We start from the raw sequence: 20517 nt of genomic DNA, 5'->3' as shown, positions 1-20517 counted from the left end.
TCAACAACAATTATTATTTTAATAACTGAGTTTGATTTTGATTTCAATTGTGTAGTAATCTTTGTTGTTGTTTGATACTTTATTTTTAATTGTTGTAAACTGTGTCTTAAATAAAACAAATAGAAAGAGTATATAAATAAATAAAATACGTATTGTATTAATGCCACTTGGAGAATTTCTACATACATTACTGGGAGATATGTTGCCTAGCCTACAAATGGTGCAAATACTGGGAACGAATGGCTGATTTACTGTGACATGACATTTAATCAGGGATGGAAATGTTAATGGTTTGGAAAAAGATATCTGACAGAAAGAGAGAAAAATTATTTTGGCCTTAAAATAGAAAGACAATTTTCTTCCTTAACACCCTCTTTGCAGTTGAAAACCTTAGGGATATGTCAACACTCCAGATGCACCATTTAAAATAAAACACTCTTCACTGACAATCAGCTGGGAAACTTGGACTTCCCCAGATTTCTTTTCGATTTTCATTTTCATTACAAGGGGGAAACAAATCTTAATATCCCCATTCTATGCTTATAGCACACTAAGCCCTCTTCTTATCTTCTTACATCTCAGTCCTGATTTATTGTCATGATACTGCATTTACAAAACAGACCCATAAACTACAGAACATTTCCCAAGGACTATTCCAAAATAAATTATTTCATATGTAAGATGCTTAATAAATCCCTTTCTCCTCATTTCTTTGGATATTTTAGAAACTGATTTATATGTGCAATATCTTTTTTCAAAAATGAGACAATCAATGTAGAATAAAATTATCATGTTATGAAAATAGGGGTCAGGCACTAGGTCTGTGCTTTAAATTAAACTGAGAGGGAAATATCTTTCATATGAAATTGACTCTTTTGTCTCAGAAATGAATGGTTTAATCAACTCGGCTGAAGAGGAGCATAAAGTAATGTTTGATTTCACACAAAGGTATCTGTTGAGTGGGAGATGGCTATGGCATAGTAAATATCAGTGGAATCCCTTCAATTAGACACAAATAAATTGAATATCTGAAAATGTAGGGGACTTTAGTAAAGGGGTAGATGAGTTTCTCCTGGTTTATACTCTATTATTTATTGCTAATTTCGGCAAGCAATTTCTCTTTCTATTTCTTTTTCCAGAACACCCTGAGCACTACCCTTCCTCAAAAATTGTTATTAATAGATGAACCATTTTTTGTCTGTATACACAAATGTATATATCCATGTCTCTATGTATATTTGTATATTTATAATTTGGTTGTTACAGATTTGGTGAACTCCTATCATCTATTCTTAAAGGTAGGTTAGACTGAGAGATAAGAACTCCCAATACCAGCCAGTAAAGTCAAAGTTTCCCATATCATATTATACCATATTGATCAGCATATGCTAATAGGGGAAACTTTCATTTCATTTGATTATAAGATAGTTTAGGGTTGTTTCATGCAGGGCTATTTTGCTATTCTATTTCCACCCATTTCTACACTATTATTTTATTATAATTAATTATTAGTTACCAAATATTAGGGAAGTAGAATTTAAATGTTTTAAATAAAAAATTATGAATCTCAATTAGCTAGATTCTCTGAAGCCATAATCATTACGTTTTCTGATACAATAAACCTGTAATTTCCATATTGCTTATTAAACCACAACTGATGCTGATATAACATGTATTTTTCTTAGCTCTGGAGAAACTCTTTAAAAATTCTGTTCCACACCCATCTTTTTCTTAAATTTAACAAATTATTCCTATGCTGCTACTTCATGCAAAACAGTAACATCCAGGAGTGAAATTCAGCAGGTTCTGACAGTTTCTGGAGAACAGGTAGCGGAAATTTTGAGTAGTTCAGAGAACCGGCAAATACTATCTCTGGCTGGCCCCAGAGTGGGGTGGAAATGGAGATTTTGCAATATCCTTCCCCTGTTCACAGGGGAAGGATATCCTCATGCCCACAGAACTGGTAGTCAAAAATTTTGAATTTCACCACTGGTAACATCTAATCCAAAGGCTTCATATTACAGTAATTCAAACTTTTTATTTTAGACTATTTTGAATATACAATAAAGACTTGAGTTTGCTTTTTTAGCATTTCAATCATTGCCAATGTATCCTGATTTTATTTTGCCAGCAGAAAAAACTTGATGGACATTAATACAGTGAAGGGACTGGGGATGAAAAATGTACAGTTCCCATCCTTTCTAAAGGCCTGTGTTGTTTCTGTTTTTTTCAGTGTTCTTTTTATTATTTCTAGGCTATTCTGCTGAGGTACTTCATTGTCAGTCTTATAATACCTTTTAAGAAAAGGATGGGAAATAAGAAAAAAAATATCTTAATTAAAATTATTTGTATGGTATTTTCCAAATATCGAATTAATTGTCCACTGTTCAGCATATCCTTTAATCTACTGAGAAAATTCACTTTCTTGCTTTAGACATGGAAGCTGTCTGAGTGATTTTGGACCAGTCATTTTCAGCACTAGATTGAGAAGTGAAAAAAAAAATCTATCTACCAACTAGCACTGAACTAACATGGTAGAATTTAGTACATAACTAAATTCATAAAAAGTTTTATTTGTATGCATGTTGGTATTATGTTAACAAAACATTATACAAAATCACAGATTAACAAAAAAAATCTGGTTTAGCAAAACAGAAATATTCAGTTACTTAATGGTGGTTCTTAAAATAAGTCACGGGCCCTGCACAGAATTAAGTATCTTCATTTGTCATAGTCAAGAACATCTGAAAATTTAAGAAGTACCGAATCTAAAGCAGATTTTTATCTCAGGAATAAGTAGAAATTTATGCCTCCTCTTATAAATTGCATTCCATTATATCTGTAATAATCATATAGAAAGGTAGAGGTATACAAAATAAGGTACAATAATAGAAAAAAATATTACTTACGGTAGGTAGCTGACTAGACAGGAGGTGCCCATCTTGGCTCAACATATTAGATACCATAATAGCAGGCAGATCCATATTCTGGTAGGAATATGCTGGTATCAGGCTATTTGGGGGGAGACTGTGGCACAGTGAATGATATCCAGTTTCATGATCCACCAAGTGAAGGAGGGATGGCTCAGGGAGATTAGGAGGAGTAATAGGAGGGATTTCATAATCTTCATTATTTTCATTCTGACCATTGTATGTCTAAAATAAAAACACAACAAAAGATAGTTTGACACTTCTCATATTTTTTTAAAAACCCATACTTGTTTCTCCAAAAGGTATTTAATACAGATAGTCCCTGAGCTAGGACCACAGTTGAACTCAACATTTCTATTGCTAAGCAAGACAGTTGTTAAGTGAGTTTTGCCTTTCTTGCCACAGTTCTCAAGTGAATCACTGCACTTGTTAAAATAGTTAAAGTAGTTTCATGGTGATTAAGTGAATTTGACTTTTTCATTGACTTTGCTAGTCAGAAGGTCGCAAAAGTTGATCACATGACACTGCAACCGTCATAAGTACAAGCTAGTTGCTAAGAGTCCAAATTTTGTTCACATCACCGTGGAGATGTTGCAAGATCAGAAGTGTGAAAAATGATCATAAATTAGTTTTAAGTGCTGTTGTAACTTTGAACGTTCACTAAATGAATATTTATAAGTCAAGGACTAGCTGTACTGGACAAAATTTATATACATTTTTCCACTCAATACTGTTTTGAATAATGAGAAATCTCAGTTCCTTAATGTAATGACTGTTTAAATTTAAGATATATTTATAATAATATAAAAGGCTATATTATCTGAGTGAGTAAAATGGGCTGTTGACTGTTTTTAATTAAATATTAATATATACAATAACTTATGTATTGTAAATATTTAATACAATAATTGATTTACTAAATAATACCATAATTTAATCCATCATGCAGATCATTATGAGAAGTGACAATTGGTGGAAACATATTACTTTAAATAATAGTGTATTTTAAGACTCCTTGTTCTTTGATTCTGACACATAAGCTACTGAGGTCTGGAAAAGTTTGAGCAAGAATTCTAAATACTGTGATAACCAGTGAGTTGTGTCATATTTTAGTTGCTCAGAGAATGGTCTAAATGTGGCAGTTCTTGATGCTCTTGAGCTGAAGAAAGATTTAATTCTGAGATATTTAAATTGCATTGGTCTTTTATATCCCAAACTAGCTTCTTATGGTCTTTTAGATGAATACCTCCTTATTATGAGGCCAGATATGAAGACAGAGAATAAAATATATGGTGGATAGGAACATGTAGAATGACAAAACCTGGGTCCACTAGGTATATAAAGACAGAGAAGATCACTAGAGCAACCTGCAGAGAGAGGAATTACATCAGGTTTGCTTCAGAAAATGTCTCAGCAACTGTCCAATAACCTAGTTGAATCATTTGGACAGCTTTTGGAAGAAAGAGATTGGATGAAAGACATGTAGGGATGAAAGAGGAGATGAAAGAAGTTATGGATAGAAGGTGGAAAGCTCAGTAGAATAGGTGTCTGGGAATATAAAACAAGTTAACAACAACATGGAAACATTGGAGAGTAAGACATAAGGTATAGAGTGAGAGTTGGAAAGAGAACTTAGATCAGTGATGGCGAACCTATGGCAAGCGTGCCACAGGTGGCACGCGGAGCCATTTGTCAGGGCACGCGAGGCGCTGCCCTGTCAGCTGGCCAGCATGCATGCACGAGCTGGCCAGCTGAGTTCACCCTTTTAAAAAGCCATTTTTCGCCCTCTCCAGGCTCCAGAGGCTTTATAAGAGCCTGGGGAGAGCGAAAAGAGCCTCCTCCATCCCCCGGAGGCCCTCTGGAGGCTTCATGAGTTTCCCTGAAGCCTCCAGAGCACAAAAAACCGGCCCTATGGGCAAATCGGAAGTTCTGGAATGGACTTCCGGTTTGCTCAGAGGGTCATTTTGACTGCTCCGGAGGCTTCAGGGAAGCCTCCTGAAGCCTTCGGAGCACTTAAAACGACCCTCCAAGCAAACCGGAAGACCGTTCCCGAACTTCCAGTTTGCTTGGAGAGTCATTTTGATGCTCCGGAGGACAGCGGAGGCTGTTTTCGCCTCTGGAGCCTGGGGAGGGCGAATAAAGCATGCAAAAAATGGGGGGAGCACCTGTAGTGCGCACACGCTCCCCCCACTTATGGCACGTGAGCCAAAAAAGTTCGCCATCGCTGACTTAGATGATTTGGGTCTATTTGAATTGAAAGAAAAGGAATTTTGAATGAGATTTAGATTGATGAGAGACTAAAGAAGAAAAAGATTCCATTTCTATGCAACAAGTTGGAAGGTATAATTTTTACTTTTAAACAGCAGAGTTTTCAATTGAATTCAATCTGAAAGGCAAGAGAATTTCTAGAAAGGCAATACCTAACTGCGGTATCAGAAGAGATTACACAAAAACTCTTAACAGGTGCAACAGGAAACTGAAATGTATGATACTGAACTAGGCCCCATAGATTTTTTTAAATGTTTGGTTTGATTATGGCTTACAAATGCTTTACGTGAAATATAAATGCAGCAAATGCTCCTCAAAAAGAAATAAATCGTTAAAAAAATTAAGCTCTAATTTGCTCAAAAAAGAAACATTAGAAAAAAAGGACATTAAGATGTTTGATTTATAAAAATTTGAGTGAATAATTCATTTCAGTGGGAAGAAAAAAAAGAAAGAGTTGTTTTGTATATAAATCCCCAAGTACAACCACTGATTGTACTGATTGATGAGCATGGCAGATGCCTTAAATTAAAACATGATTTGGATTTCAAAGAACTTGGCTATTAAGGTTTATGAAGTAGAGCTATTACTAAAGACATTTTTGATGATAATACTATAAGTTTGGTTTGTAAAAGAACATTTAGTTCTTTTTGATGGAGGATAACTTAAAAATTGCTACAGAAAGATGCAATGGTGGGAAATTATAAATTTAAATTTAAACTTTTTTTTGAAAATAATTTAGATAAAGGTACTGACTTAAAGTTTTTATTAGGTAAAGGTTCCCCTCACACATATGTGCTAGTCATTCCCGACCCTAGGGGGCAGTGCTCATCTCCATTTTAAAACCCAACAACCAGTGTGGTCCGAAGACGTCTCCGTGGTCATGTGGCCGGCATGACTAAACACCAAAGGCACATAGAATGCTGTTATTTTCCCACCAAAGGTGGTTCCTATTTTTCTACTTGCATTTTTACATGCTTTCGAACTACTAGGTTGACAGAAGATGGGATAACTAACAGGAGCTCACTCCGTTGCATGGTGCTAGGGATTCGAACTACCGAACTGCTGACCTTTTTGATTGCCAAGCTCAGTGTCTTAATCACTGAGCCACCGTGTCCCTTAAGTTTTTATTAGAGGTTATTTTATACAACATAATAGTGAACTAAAAAAGAAGTCAAGAAAAAACACAAGCTATTTTGTATGAGAAACAAAAAGAAATTTCCACAGAAGACAAGTATGTCTTAACAAATTAAGCTTTTACGAAAACACGTTAGGAGTAAAATAAAAAAGAATTATGTAAAGTCAAAATTTTGAATTTGCGAATAAACCAGAGAAATGGCTAGCATATAATTTACCAAAAATTGATATTGAAATTACAAGAGGGAGATACTGTATTAATGGACAATACAGTAAAAGAAAAGCTGGTTCATCATGATGAAGTCAATGTGGAAACAGTTGGATTAATGCATTATTTATGACTCTGTAGTAGTACTGGAGCTCTATGTAAAATCAGTATTTTTCACCCTTAAACTTGCTGACTCTGTTCTCAAAACAATCAACCATTTCATTTTGCAAAAAAAAAAATGTAATTGAAGAATTGCGGATGTAGCCTATGAATTTACTTTTTCAAATGCAATCTCAAAGCAGATTAAATTTAATCGGTTTGCCTTAAAATCTCAAATTGAATCATGCCCATTTCTCACAGTCCTGGTACTTATTATCTTTGATTTAAGATAGTTGGGAGTTAATTTCCTTAATCCACTCGAATGATTAAAACTACATGGAATATGCCTGATAATACATGCATGTAGTTTTTAACTGTTATCTACAAACCTATAAGATAATAATCAGCTCTTGAAAACTATTAAGTGAAAATACTGAAATGATTTTGGGTTTTGCTATATTTCCTTGTTCTGATCCTTTTATTGCAATCATAATTATATGGCACTAGAAAATATACAGTGGGGAGAAGCATAGATCATTGGGCACTACTATAACCAAAAATAAAACTGATGTAACAATAATAGTGGTGATGATCACTAGGATTAGTACTAATCTATAATCAAAAGGGGCGGTGGAATAGAACAAATGTAGGCACAAAATCAGGCACCCTGGGCAAATGCATCAGTGTCCTAACAGGATAGAAGAAGTGACTGATAAGCATCACATTCTCTACCAAGGCAGTTCTTTAAAATGGGATAAATGAAAACTTTTCAATATTCCCTGTAAAGAGAGTAAACAAAGGAATGTGTGGTTTATGAATTCCACAGAAATATCTTCATATTGGCATATACATTGCGGAAGAGGGGTGTTTTATAACACCCGCTATAGGGTTGGGGGCAGTAATGGATGCCCTCTGGCCAAGGTGAATGTCCAACAACAGTTCAGAGTTATAATAGAACTATGGGGCTGAATATTAGGTTTGGAGTGGTTTGTAAATCAAAATCTCATATAAGTTCTTTATGATGATTCTTGGCATTTTCAAACCCTAATAAACAGAACCTCTCCAAAAAAGACCATAGTCTGTGGTTAGCTTTTATTAGCCAGGCTGAATTAAAATAGCATCTGAAAATCACTGGAGCCAGGGGTGGGGGAACAATTTTAACTGGAAATTAATGAGGCAGTATCAGGCATTGGCACCCATGGAAACTAAACCTGTCTCTAAGTGTAAGGCAGCATTCTTGATGCACCATGGATAGCTTCCAGGGTTTAAAAGTGCAAATTTCAACACCATGAAAAAGCTTAGAAATAACCTTAGCAAGGAAGATCTTGCAAGCTGCTGGAATAAAATGTGCCCCTTTGATGGAAGAAATCTGTAGATGGTTGAGGAGCTATGTTGGCCCCAATAAACGTGAAGTCCAAGATAAGGACGCCTGGAATTGCCCCCCAACATGTTTATAAATATTTATTTAATTTATTGGGGTCCCATTAATTAGCTATTTATCCATCTTATAAACACCTAGTGCAATAAAATTAAATATAACTTTTGATGATTTGCTACAAGTTGTTGTTTAGGCAAAAGAAAGTCATTCATTCATTCATTCATTCATTCATTCATGAAATGAAATGAAATGAAAAGAAAGTCAATGACCTCAATGCCTGTCTCATTCCCATTGGTAAAGACAGACAAAATTGCTATGTTGTCTGCATATAGCAAAGCTAGAATTGCACAACCTACAGCCATGTGGAGAGTGACAATCAGAAGACCTCAGAGCTTGAATTATTGAATTAATATACATATTGAAAAATAAGAGTACTAGAATGTACTCTTGCCTTACCTCTATCTGGATGGAAACAGCTCCAGAAAAATAACATCCAGGAAATATATTAAGTGAGGTGTTGGAATAAAGAGTCTAAGTAAGAAGGAACAATATCTTATCCACTGAGGATCCTAATAGCTTTTCCCATATCCAGTACCTTGGAATCAAATCAAAGAAATGATTTGAAATCCAGAGAGGTTGCAAAAAGGAATCCTTTGGGATATGTATTTTTTCAGTTAAATGGTGTAGTCTAAAACCCATCTGCTCCTCAGAAATATATTTTCATTTTAGACCCGATCCGATATTTTTTAAATAAAGGTATTTTCCAGATTGCTTGAGACAAGCTACTAAGTTTATAATTTAAATTACAAATTTAATTTGTAATTTAAGTCCATTAAGTCCATTTCCTTTATTCTTATAGACCAGTGTTTCTCAACCTTGGTCACCTGAAGATGCCTGGACTTCAACTCCCAGAATCCTGGGAGTTGAAGTCCATGCATCTTCAGGTGGGCCAAGGTTGAGAAGTACTGTTATAGACTATGAGCCCATTCCCTTCAGACAGAAAATGTCCTGAGCTGGTAAAATAAGTAAATAGAGCAGCCGGCATTGGCCCACCAATCTTTATTTTCCTCTAGTAATCTGGAGGGAATGAAAGCACCTCTAGGAGCTTTTCCGGGTTTTAAGTGCTACCTTTATAGACTGGCTGGAAATCATTCTTGATTCAAAATGCTTATTGATTGAAGTTTGCTGCTGCAATATGTGTATATTACACCTATCTTGTCAGCCTTGATTTCAGAGTATAATTCAAAGTGCTAGTCTTGCATGATGAAGCCCTCTATGGCTTGATGCCAAAGTATGTTTAGGATAACATATTCCATCTCTAGTCAACCCATCTGAAGATTCACCTAAGTAAAGCTACTAGTGGTCGCTTTATTTGGAGAGCTACTAGTCCCAGTTCCATGAAGGGGTTGAGACCAGAAAGCACAATTTTTCCAACTCAACTCACTTGAATCTAGATTTCCCCTCGTGGTAATGTTATGAGTTTTTGTACTGTGGGTTTTTATTCATTAATATTTATTGTACTTTATGTTTTGTTTTATTAGAGAACTGAGAATACTATGGATAGCTAACAAAACAAACAGATCAACAGAGTGTTTTCACTTGAGGCATAAATGACCAGGCCCAAATTGTCATAGTTTGGACCCATTAGAAAACATCTAGCTCTCTGGTAAAATCTACAATGCAGAGAAAGAAGGAAGGAAACAGAAGAAGATGATAACCAGCAGCAAGATGGATAGAAAAAAAGAGAGCATCTATGTTTCTCCAATGTTTTCTCCAGCTTCTAGCATGTTACTAATGTGTGAATACACCCTATATTTTTTAAAAAATGCTGCCTATCATTGTTTTACATAGAGAGCTTGGAATATGGATAAGGAAAATGTAATGTAATAGGTAGTAAATCACTGAATGGATGAGAAAGAATTTTAATTATTTTTGAAAAGTAGTGAAATTCCAAAATATTTTGTTAAAGATAATTGCCATTAATTTGGCTGCCACCATGGTGTCCACAATTCAATCAAGTGCCATATGAACATAATGTTGTCTAAAACTACATACAGAAAATATTTAATATTTAAGATATCAATTCAAATAAACAAAACAGACGCAGGAGATATAGTCCTAAATATAGAGGTCGATGTATTTTTACTTAAAATGCTGAATATCAGCAATTGGCAAGTTTCAGGGCAGATTAAGCTTTTTCAATGTATAGATCTACCATGCATAAGATATGTCTGACCAAAAACCGAAACAAAACAGTTCTACCTGCCCCTTGCAATAAAACAATTCTCTCTGTCTTTGGCTATTATGAGCCAAGATGGTGCAGTGGTTAGGGTGCAGTACTGCAGGCCATTTCAGCTGACTGTTATCTGCAGTTCAGTGGTTCAAATCTCACCGGCTCAAGGTTGACTCAGCCTTCCATCCTTCCGAGGTGGGTGAAATGAGGACCCAGACTGTGGGCGCAATATGCTGACTCTGTAAACTGCTTAGAGAGGGCTGAAAGCCCTATGAAGCGGTATATAAGTCTAACTGCTATTGCTATTGCTATTATCACTGTACTGCACAATGCCTCTAACACAAATTGAGGCAAGCAAGAGTTACTTTGGGAAACATCTCCCCTTAGATTCTGCCAAACACACACACATAGCTTATATTGTGTAGCCTCCAGGAGTATTTTGAGCAGCCCCCAAAGGTGATATGTAAACTGTAAAGTTGTGGTAATTCGTTCATTAAATAAATTTCCAAGTGGCACAGATTGTATATATTTTATTAGCAGATCAGTATGATTCAATTTCTTTGAATGTGATCAAAGTTTCGTTCATTACCTGTAAAATTCATCACCATTAATTATATCAATCATTTCAACATGGCTGCTTATTTTACCATTATATTATTTCTATTGAATTTTATTTTATAATATTTTGGTGTTTTTAAATAAAAAAAACCTGACAAGATTTAACCTTCATGCTCTTGTAGATGGAATACTGGTCACTGAAGGTAATAACGAATTGACTGATTGAAGTAATGGTGAATAGAGAGGCATGCTAATAACACCCAGAGAAAATCTGCATGCATGATGTCACTACTAAGATTCCATATGGGTAACCACAGGATACAAGAGGCCCTCTGCCACCCTCCTGGCCACCTGCCAGAGTGTGTGGAGCCCTAACTTTTTTCTATCATCCAACTGATCGGCCGTCTGCTGGGTAGCAAAAATCATATCTGCTGTTTTCCCACTGCTAATACTTCAAAAACAACAATTTTGGTAATGATTATTGAGGAGAGAACATTTTTCTTCTCATCTCTCCCAGCAATTTTTTTTGGAAGGATCATTATTTCTCTGCCAACATAGCAGAGAAACAGCAAATTTCCTCATAATGGCAAGAAGAAAGGAGTGTCTATCATCTCTTTTAAAGTTCCTGAGTGTGTTTGTAAGTGTAAAGATAGAAAGAGGCAAAAATGGCTGTAATGAATGGATTATGGGATGCATGTTTATATTGTGCAGCCCTTTCCAGCTGCTAGGACCCAAACTGTTTCAAAACTCCCAAATAGTATCAATGTCATTAGAGGGATATCACAAGGTTTCTGTTAACACTGATCTTTCTATATGTGGCTTGGAAGCATATCATACATATATTATTTTGCTTAAGCACCAAGTCCACTTTTGCCAATACAGTAGAACCTCTGGTCATGACCATAATTCGTTCTATAACTTTGGCTGCAACCTGATTTGTCGTGACCCAAACCTAATTTTGGGTCACGGAAATTTGGCCCTTACAAAAAATTGTGCCAAAGGGGAAATGGGCCGCAAAGAAAAAAAATGTGAAATTTTTGATCAGAACACAATTTAGTTGTGGTCAAAAGCATTTTTGACCAGAGGTTCTCCACACACATTAAGCCTGACTTATAGATTTGCCTTTAAGAAAGTATAATTATCTGCAGATCCTTTTCACTGGGATTTCTAAAAGATATACACTGAATTCTCTTCAGGATTTTACTGATGTACTTCAATCTGCTTTTTACTGATACAATTAGTTGACAATTTAATGAAGTATCTTTTTTTTTCTTCTAATGGTAGTATGTGTTTCAGCCAGCTTTAAAACAATAACCAAAAACAGTAAAATGCTGTGCAGAGTCTACCATTAGTATAAAGTCATAATAATAAACCACAGATGCAATAGTTCCACTTGAAAACCTCATTAAAAGTTCATCTGCAAAAGCCTTTCTGAAAATATTGCTTTTAATCCTCTCTACATGGCTGCATGAGCCTTTAATCTAAGCCTTTATTTTGTTCAAATCTCTCCTGTTATATCAGCTTCAAAAGCTTTTCTGTATTCTGCATATTACAGAATGTAAAAATCAGCAGGAATAAAGACGAACTATTAGAACCTGATCCAAGAATGCAGACCTTAAAATCTTTACTGTACATATTCTAGAGCTGCATTCCCAATGTAGCTTTCAAGAACAGCAATACATCACTAGCACCTACTTAGTATCTACCAGGATTCTTGTATCAGATGAATCTTTTTCCATCTCTAAATATATTGATTTGCTGCACAGAGAAAGATATTAGCCTCCATATTATCATAGAAAATTTAAAAAAGGGAAGATGCAATCTAGCACTTGGTTTGGAATCATGCCAGCAATTCCCCCCAAAAAATAGGAAGGGGAGAGGTATTTTTACCAGCTACTTCCATTAATTAATTAATTGCAGTTGTGTGGAGTTTCCACACTTGGCTCTTGAGTACTGGACAAAATAGAAAAAAATTAGATGTGAAATAAAATCAAGGTTTTATACATGCAAAAAAAAAAGAACTTTTACTAAACAATATGAAAAGCATCTGGGAATGTAATCCAACACGGCTGGAATTGGGAAAGACTAACAGTAGAGATTCCAGTAGTAGGAAAACCACAAGTGGGAAACCACACTCATTATTATTCCCTTGAAGATGCAATAAAGGACAAGTGTCATATATGAAGGGAAGAAAGTGGATAATAACATATTTTTCTGTCTCTCATAATACTACAATTTAGAATTCTTCCAGGAAACTCAAGGATGGGGTGGGATTTAGAACAGATGAAAAGAAATGCTTCTTCTTACAACACTTTAACAAACTGCGTAATTTATACAATAAGAACAGAGTTGAGCACAGGCTGATTGGGTTTGAAAATGAGACTTAACCTAATGGGGGAATAACCTTATAAAAGTCTACCAGTGATGCTAATTCTGTATTATTTTCATAATAGATAATTTATGATTCTCAGGGCTAGTACAGGTAGTCCCTGACTTATGACCACAACTGGATTGAAAAATGTTGTTGCTAAGCAAGATAGTTGTTAAGTGGGTCACCCCAAATTTGATGACCATGTTTGCCATGGAAGTTAAGCAAATTGCTGCAGTTGTTAAGTGAATCATGAGGTTGCTAAGCAAATCCAGCTTTCCCTATTGACTTTATCATCAGCCAGCTGGGAAGGTCGCAAATGGCACTCACATGACCTTGGGAGCCTGCAATCATCATATATACATGCTGGTTGCCAAGCACCCAAAATTTCATCACGTGATCTTAGGGATGTTGCAATGGTAGTAATGGTGTGAACCAGTCATAGTTCATTTCTTTCAGTGCTGTTGTAACTTTGAATGGTCCCTAAATTAATGGTTGTAGGTTGAGAACTACCAGTAACTGAATGACAAAATGCTACTTTACTTGTGTCCTGCCTGGGAGCTTCCCAGAGAGGCCTCTGTAAAACCACTGGTCTCCGGTGCTCTTATGTACTTCCTGTGGAAGGAAGCAGAGCAAATGGATGAGACAGTCATTCAGAACAATACCATCCACATTTAAAACCTCTAGACCAAAGATGGGCAATCTGCATTCCAGAGCAACATGTGGGAATTGCAAAATTACTCCTTCTATGCCATTGCAAAAGCTTTGTGACCCCTATCCTCTTTTGCATCTGAATACTCTAATTCCAAATTAATGTAATCTTGTACAAATCTGGCTATTCATGTCATCTCATGCTCAATAACAATAAAAACAAATCCCTTTTTATGCCTCAATACTCCTCACGTGTAAAATGGGTAGTAAATGAAAAATCCTTTCAATTCTATAGATGAACAGTTCCATCAAGACAGACATTGTGTGCAATTGTTAATCACAAAGAACATTACTTGGCCAGGCAGGAATTCAAGAAAATGCTCTCCTTAGAAACCTGACAAATATCAAGTGACCCCAATTCTCTGTCATGTCATGTTCACTGTGATTATCTGCTGGGATCCTGGAAGCTTCAGACAAACATTGATTCAAAGAATGTTATTCACAGTTAGAAGGATGGAGATTTTCATCATTATTGGAGGTAAATATTTGCCCTGTCAAATAACATTCAGAACAAATATAAGTTTAAGAGAGAAAGCAGCAGAGAAATTGTTTCTGGTGAACTGCAAGGAAAACAGACCAAGTAATATAAATTCATCTGTCAGTGTAAAATGGAACAGGGTGGATCTAACATCCCATTCTGTCTTCTCCTGGAGGTAATTACTGGCCACACAACTTTTGCTGTACAACACTACAGTCATTCTTTCAAAAATTGTATTTTCTATGTGTCATACCATTAATAATAAGAGACTTAATTAGGTCTAGTGGTTAAGGCACCAGGCTAGAAAATAGGAGAACATCAATTCTAGTCCCACCTTCACCATGAAAGTCAGCTGGGAATGTCCAGCCAATTGTGATATGTTCAATGAACCCTACTGAAACTAATCATGGCTTAATGAAATATGAATTCTAGGTTCAGCTGCATCTTAAAATCACAGGTATTGAATTGGGTATCATTTATTTAAAGACAAGTACTTGAACTTTGTACTTTCTGCCACATAAAAGATGTAAAGATTCACAAGGGCCATAGAATGCATCCTCTAGTTCAATACAGGAATCCACATAACATTTATTTGGTTTTACTTTGCCAAACCTATGTATACTTTGAATGTTATACTGCCCACATTTACCTACAACTAATCAACCACCACTTGATATAATTTGCATTATTTATTTTAGGACTTGGAATCTTTATTCTAATACACCATGCTGGGTAATATCTTGCCTAACTTCTCAGGGTTCCCTGCTTTGAGGAGTCTAATGTTCTAGTTTGGAAACTGCATGGAGAAGATTACATTGGTTCAAATGCATATATTTTTCTCAGGTTTCCATTAATTCTCTGGCAGCTGGTTCATGTATAGTCAATGATGAACGAGAAAGAGTAGCATAGAATTTTTTTTCACTAAGCGTATTTAGCTGGGAAGTAAATATTCTCCTTTGCTGTAAAGGACTGCAGGACTTTATTGTTTCAGTAAGTGCGACAGAGGCCATTTTGGCAAAATCATTTTTCCCCCTCAATCCAATATGATATGGCCATGTGTGTTTCCTTCACAATCTGGTTGCACAGCCTCACAGAAATAAAAACTCTTGCCTTTCAAATCTGAGAATAATAAAGCAGCTATTTCCAGAATCATTCAAAGTGACTTTCACTGGAAATTTAATGTGGAATTTGAATTGAGTCACTGGGATATCAAGCTATAGCAAAAGATAATAAATTGTAGCCTTTTCAACTGCTTCTCCATTTCCTCTCCTGGTCTTTCCCCCATCCACATTTTTTCCAGAGCTGAAATCCTGTCAAATATAGTAGATAGCATAGGTCTATAATTTCTTATTATGTGTACAGCAATTTTATGAATTCAGTGGGGAATGAAATGCAATTTTGTCAGACTTGTCTGTGTTCATAATGACCAAGTCAAATTAATCATTGTGGAGAATAGTCCCGTGTCAGCCATTCAAGAGATTTTTTAATAGAATTTTTCTGATTCATGTCTTGCAGTACATCAGATCTGTAGTATTGCACCACTTCTAAAAATCAGGGCAATTATAGCTTCTTGTTGGCTTGTCATTTTCCTAGAATAAAAATGTCCCTCCAAAAGTCACATTGTACATAATCCAAAATGAAAAACTAAACTTTGGTTAGGCTGGATTTAAGATTTAATGTTTTTAGAGACTCTTATTTACAAGCAAGAAACAGAATACGGAAAACAGGCAATTGTAGCAAAGGACTGCTTTGGCATAGCACATACCAACTTTGTGTAGGTGATATCAATTCTTGCCTTTCATTGTTCCCTAATAATTAGGGGATGCCATAACACAATTTGTAACCAAGTATTCAGAAAAATCCCACAAAAATCTCAAGAGAGACTTCAGGAAACTCTTGATTTCCACCTTGCAATTACCACCAAAACAAATGTGCCACATTTATTGTATCTTGTGTATAACAGCAGTTATGTGGCTGAATTCCAGTAATCAAAGAATGAAGAATCTTGCTGTAATTCTCAACCAACATTTTCCATTTGTATGTCTGATAAATATAAACATTAGAAGAACAAAGGGAGACCCAGTAGAACAGAATTATTAGAGATCACTACCTACAGCACATTTAAATTTCATACATCTCAGAGCTTCTTGGCCCTTATTAGAAATAATGTTATTGGTCTCTTTGGTTGAACAAATAAAAAATAAATGTGATGCTTTTTCTCTTTCTATACTGTATGCCATCTGTTGTGCCATGATCCCAATTTGTTTTAAATCAAAATCTCATATAATATCTAAAAGAGAAAATTCAGGGGAAATGTCAGTTTAAAATCTTAAACCAGGATTCTACCGTAGTGGTGCAGAGTTAGAATGCAGTACTGCAGGCTACTGCTGCTGACTGCCAACAGTTCAATTCTCATTAGCTGAAGGTTGACTCAGCTTTGCATCTTTCTGTGGTCAATAAAATGGGATCCTCATTGATGGAGGCCATATGTTGACTCTGTAAACTGGTTAGAGAGAGATGAAAAGCACTATGGAGCAGTATATAAGTGCTATTGCTATCGCTAATATTGACCATTCTCTTTTTAACACTCCAGATAAAAGCTACTGATCCAGCCTACTATGGTGCAAATATTATATGTGTTAGTTCACACCAGCATTACACAAAAATTCAAATTCAGGGTCTATACAAATAGATATTGATGAAGCAAATTACACCGAAAAGTGTAGTATAACATTAAATGTAATATACAAGAGGTACACTAGATTACTATTAATATTTTGTCCAGCCTCTTCACTAATAATCCTTTGCCAATTACTAGCAGTCTATGGATTGTAAATTGAAGTTTCTTGAAAAAGATTTAATAAACCCCTCACACCTTCAAAATGTATGAATATAGAAGAGTAATAATTAATCTGTGCAAACATTAACAATCTAAATAAATTGAAATGCCTTCAGCAAGCTTACAGATGAGAAGTCAAGAAGCTAATTCATCCTTCTGCGAAATATATTCTAGAAGTGGGAGATGGGTGGGCGGGCATTGCAAAGAAAGCTAAATATTATCAATAGCCCTATCTAGAATGCATCCAGAATTAAACTGGTTTAGTTTAATTAACTGATAGTTTAATTAGGGGGAAAAAAGGGAAAATATTTTCAACCAGTAGTGGTGCACTCTTATCTACTATCACCATCAAAACTTCTAGGAGGTCTTAAAAATTACAACATGCATTTTTGGAAAGTGGAAAATCTATACAGAACAGGTCAAGTCAGATTGTTTATTTAAATTGTTTTGGATTGAACTTTTACCAATCGATCCAGAAGTAGTATTCAGCCAGTTCTGACAGGTTCTGGAGAACCAGTAGCGGAAATTTTGAGTCATTTGGAGAACTGGCAAATAGGCTGGCCACGCTGCCTCCTAGCTGATCTTCTTTTGTTGCCCTGAGCAGGAGAACAGAGCTGGAAAGAAAATTAGTAACCTTCCCCCAGGAGGTGGGGAGGGAATGGGGATTTTGCAGTATCCTTCCCCTGCCATGCCCACAAAGCCATGCCATGCCCACAAAGCCATGCCAACAGAACCGGTAGTAAAAAAAAATGAATCCCACCCCTGAATCAATCCCAAATATAAATCCCAAACACTACCTAATTGTTGGCTCAAGATTTCACAGTATCTTTGACTTTTGTTTTAAAAGGCAGAGTGTTTCAAGTACAATTGTGCCCACATTATTATGAGATCGAGCTCCACATGTTCTAATGATCTCTCAAAACAGCAACATGGATAAAAATAAAGCTTGAGTCATTCTACAAATCAATGGCAAGATTGTTTGAGCTATAAGGACCAACGTCTGGAAATGATCAACAAAACTACTTTAGAATTACTAAAAAAATCTCTTTTCAAATTCAAATCCAGAATGACAACATGATTAATTGCACTGAATATCAGTGAGATCCATCCACTAAAAGAACTATCAGTTACACATTCCCTTTATTCAATTCCTATTACATATGCTCCAACAAGGTCCATTTCTATGTCCAAAACCAATTCACAACTCCCCTCCCCACAAACAACATCAACAAGAAAAATCTGTAGTTTTGTAGGAACTAGGATTCAGAATAGCACTCAAAATATGAAAATTACAGGAGCTCTAATATTCAGAAATATGCTCTAGAACAGTTTCCCTATTTGTGGTATTTCATCTACCATGTTTTTAACAAACAAAAACTGAAATTTAATTCAACTTTTGCAGTTGAATTTAAATGTGCTGACAAAGAAATAAAGGGATACTCCTGGATTGGGACTGGAAGGCGAAAGCAGAAACTGTATGCTCCATCTCATATTAGGATAGATCAGGTTGCCCTGATAGTAGTCTCACTGGCAAAACACTTTTGCAGTTAAAATTCAACAGATCTGCAGGGCATAGAAATCCTTTTAGATCCAGTAGTCTCTAAGGTTGAACATTTTCACTTGCAGTTCCTCCAACTTGTTTTCTGCAGGTTATGAGTCCAAGAAAATCTAAATTCTGCCAGTCTGCAATTTTTAAAAATGTCCATATATAAATCAGTATCATTCTCAGTGACAAACTGAGTTAAGACTATGCCTTCTCATATGCTAGCAAATTCAATTCTCTTTAATCCCAATTTATTTTTTTGTCTCCAACAAATCAGATACATTAATCCCATAGACAATTTATAACACCGGAAGATATTATTCCAAAGAAATAATAGCCTTTTCTCTAAGTCATCATGTCATATACAGTTGAATTCATCCCAGTCTCGCAGCATTTATACCATTTGCAAAGCAAACTCCTTTTTGTCTACCCAGAAGCAGAAAAGACAATTACAATCTTCCTGCACCCCACTTCGACTCTACAGTACTGCTTTCCCTTCAACATTTGATGGCGCCTGATTAGCACACTGTAGTAGATCTCAAAGGAAACTTGTGTAATGTGGCAGAATCTAGCACCTCCCCCAGGGTGCCCAGCTGCTGCAGAAGCAATTTCACAGCTCATCATCCATTATGAGATTAAAATAATTTTTTCCTCCCATGAAGTATTAATAAATTGTGCAGGCAGCTCAGAGTTAATGCCATTTACACAAATGGCAGTGAATCACCCACCTAGTTATTTCTTAATGGATTGTGTCTGTGCTGCTCTTCTTATCCTGTAATTTAAGAAACCAAATTTACAAACCAACAGATTGGGTACTTGTTTATAAATATTTCCCTGCATTACCACAAGGTGGCTTTTATTGCAGAGGGACTGTGCCGGACAGGAGTAGCGGGCACAGAGAGACCCACAAACAGAGAATAGATGATTTAGCAGAGTCCTACAGTCAATAAATAAATCCATGGCACTTACTGTAGAACAACACCAACACATTCATGTCAATCGATATAAGAAAGGAAGTGCACTTATAAAATGAAGTCTAATTCCATGTTCACATCCCGTACAGAATTCACTTACATTACCTTCTGGGGGCAAAACTCACTGAAGCAGCACTGATATAATAGAGAGTCCTTCAAACAGACCAGGACGCTCGACACAGAGTTGTTGCTAATAACCCATGTTGTTGTATTATTCCACAGTGCTTGTATCTTTATACTTTGAACTTGCAACATCAGAAAGGCAGTCTCTAGTCATAAAGAACAAGGAAAAGATAGATCCTTTTAAAACACATTGGCTACCCTTGCAGTTGTTAAGGATCTCTTATTTTTAAAAATGTTGTAAAAATATTAGGAATGTTTTGAAATTTTGTAAAAAAAAAAAAAGCTTGGACTCAACCTCAGAATGTTAGCAGAAAGTGAAGTCAACAACATCAAGAAACAGAAAGAAAATAAGATCCCAGCACTAAAGGAAGAGAAATGTAACATCATTTAGTCTTTTCCAGAAATTGACTTTCTCATGGCCAGTTCATGCACTCAGCACTCTTTCACCCATTTCATTAAGTCCTGCTATGGATTAATGATAAACTCAGCAATTTCATTCACTATACTAGAAAGAAACAAATTCCAAACCCAAGATTGTGTAACAATATTACTAGGACCAACCAAATTGACAGAAAAGAATGTTTAGGCTATGTTCAGACTTTTGTGGCCAAAAACAATTATGGTCTTTACTTTCCTCTTTTTTGAAAACAGATAATCATGACCCTTCATACAG

At 35.8% G+C, this 20517-nt stretch overlaps 1 protein-coding gene across 5 annotated transcripts in view; it reads right to left on the bottom strand.

Moving 5' to 3' along the window:
• TOX2 (TOX high mobility group box family member 2) overlaps positions 1 to 20517 on the bottom strand; it is a 209452-nt gene that overhangs the window by 87403 nt on the left and 101532 nt on the right. For 3 of the 5 annotated variants that reach the window (XM_087720317.1, XM_087720314.1, XM_087720315.1), the window contains exons 3-4: positions 13720 to 13791; positions 2910 to 3155 (exon numbers count right to left, since the gene is read on the bottom strand). In XM_087720317.1, the coding sequence (XP_087576443.1) occupies positions 2910 to 3155; positions 13720 to 13791 (318 nt within the window). The remainder of the gene's footprint in view (positions 1 to 2909; positions 3156 to 13719; positions 13792 to 20517) is intronic. The other 2 variants (XM_014069267.2, XM_014069270.2) reach the window with 1 other exon arrangement.

Source organism: Thamnophis sirtalis, unplaced genomic scaffold (genome assembly GCF_051295495.1).
Source record: "Thamnophis sirtalis isolate CommonGarterSnake01/CBP01778 unplaced genomic scaffold, rThaSir2_p1.2 scaffold_7, whole genome shotgun sequence".
Lineage (NCBI taxonomy): Eukaryota > Metazoa > Chordata > Lepidosauria > Squamata > Natricidae > Thamnophis > Thamnophis sirtalis.
Note: the sequence above shows the minus strand (reverse complement) of the source record. Positions and strands in the feature narration are given on the sequence as shown.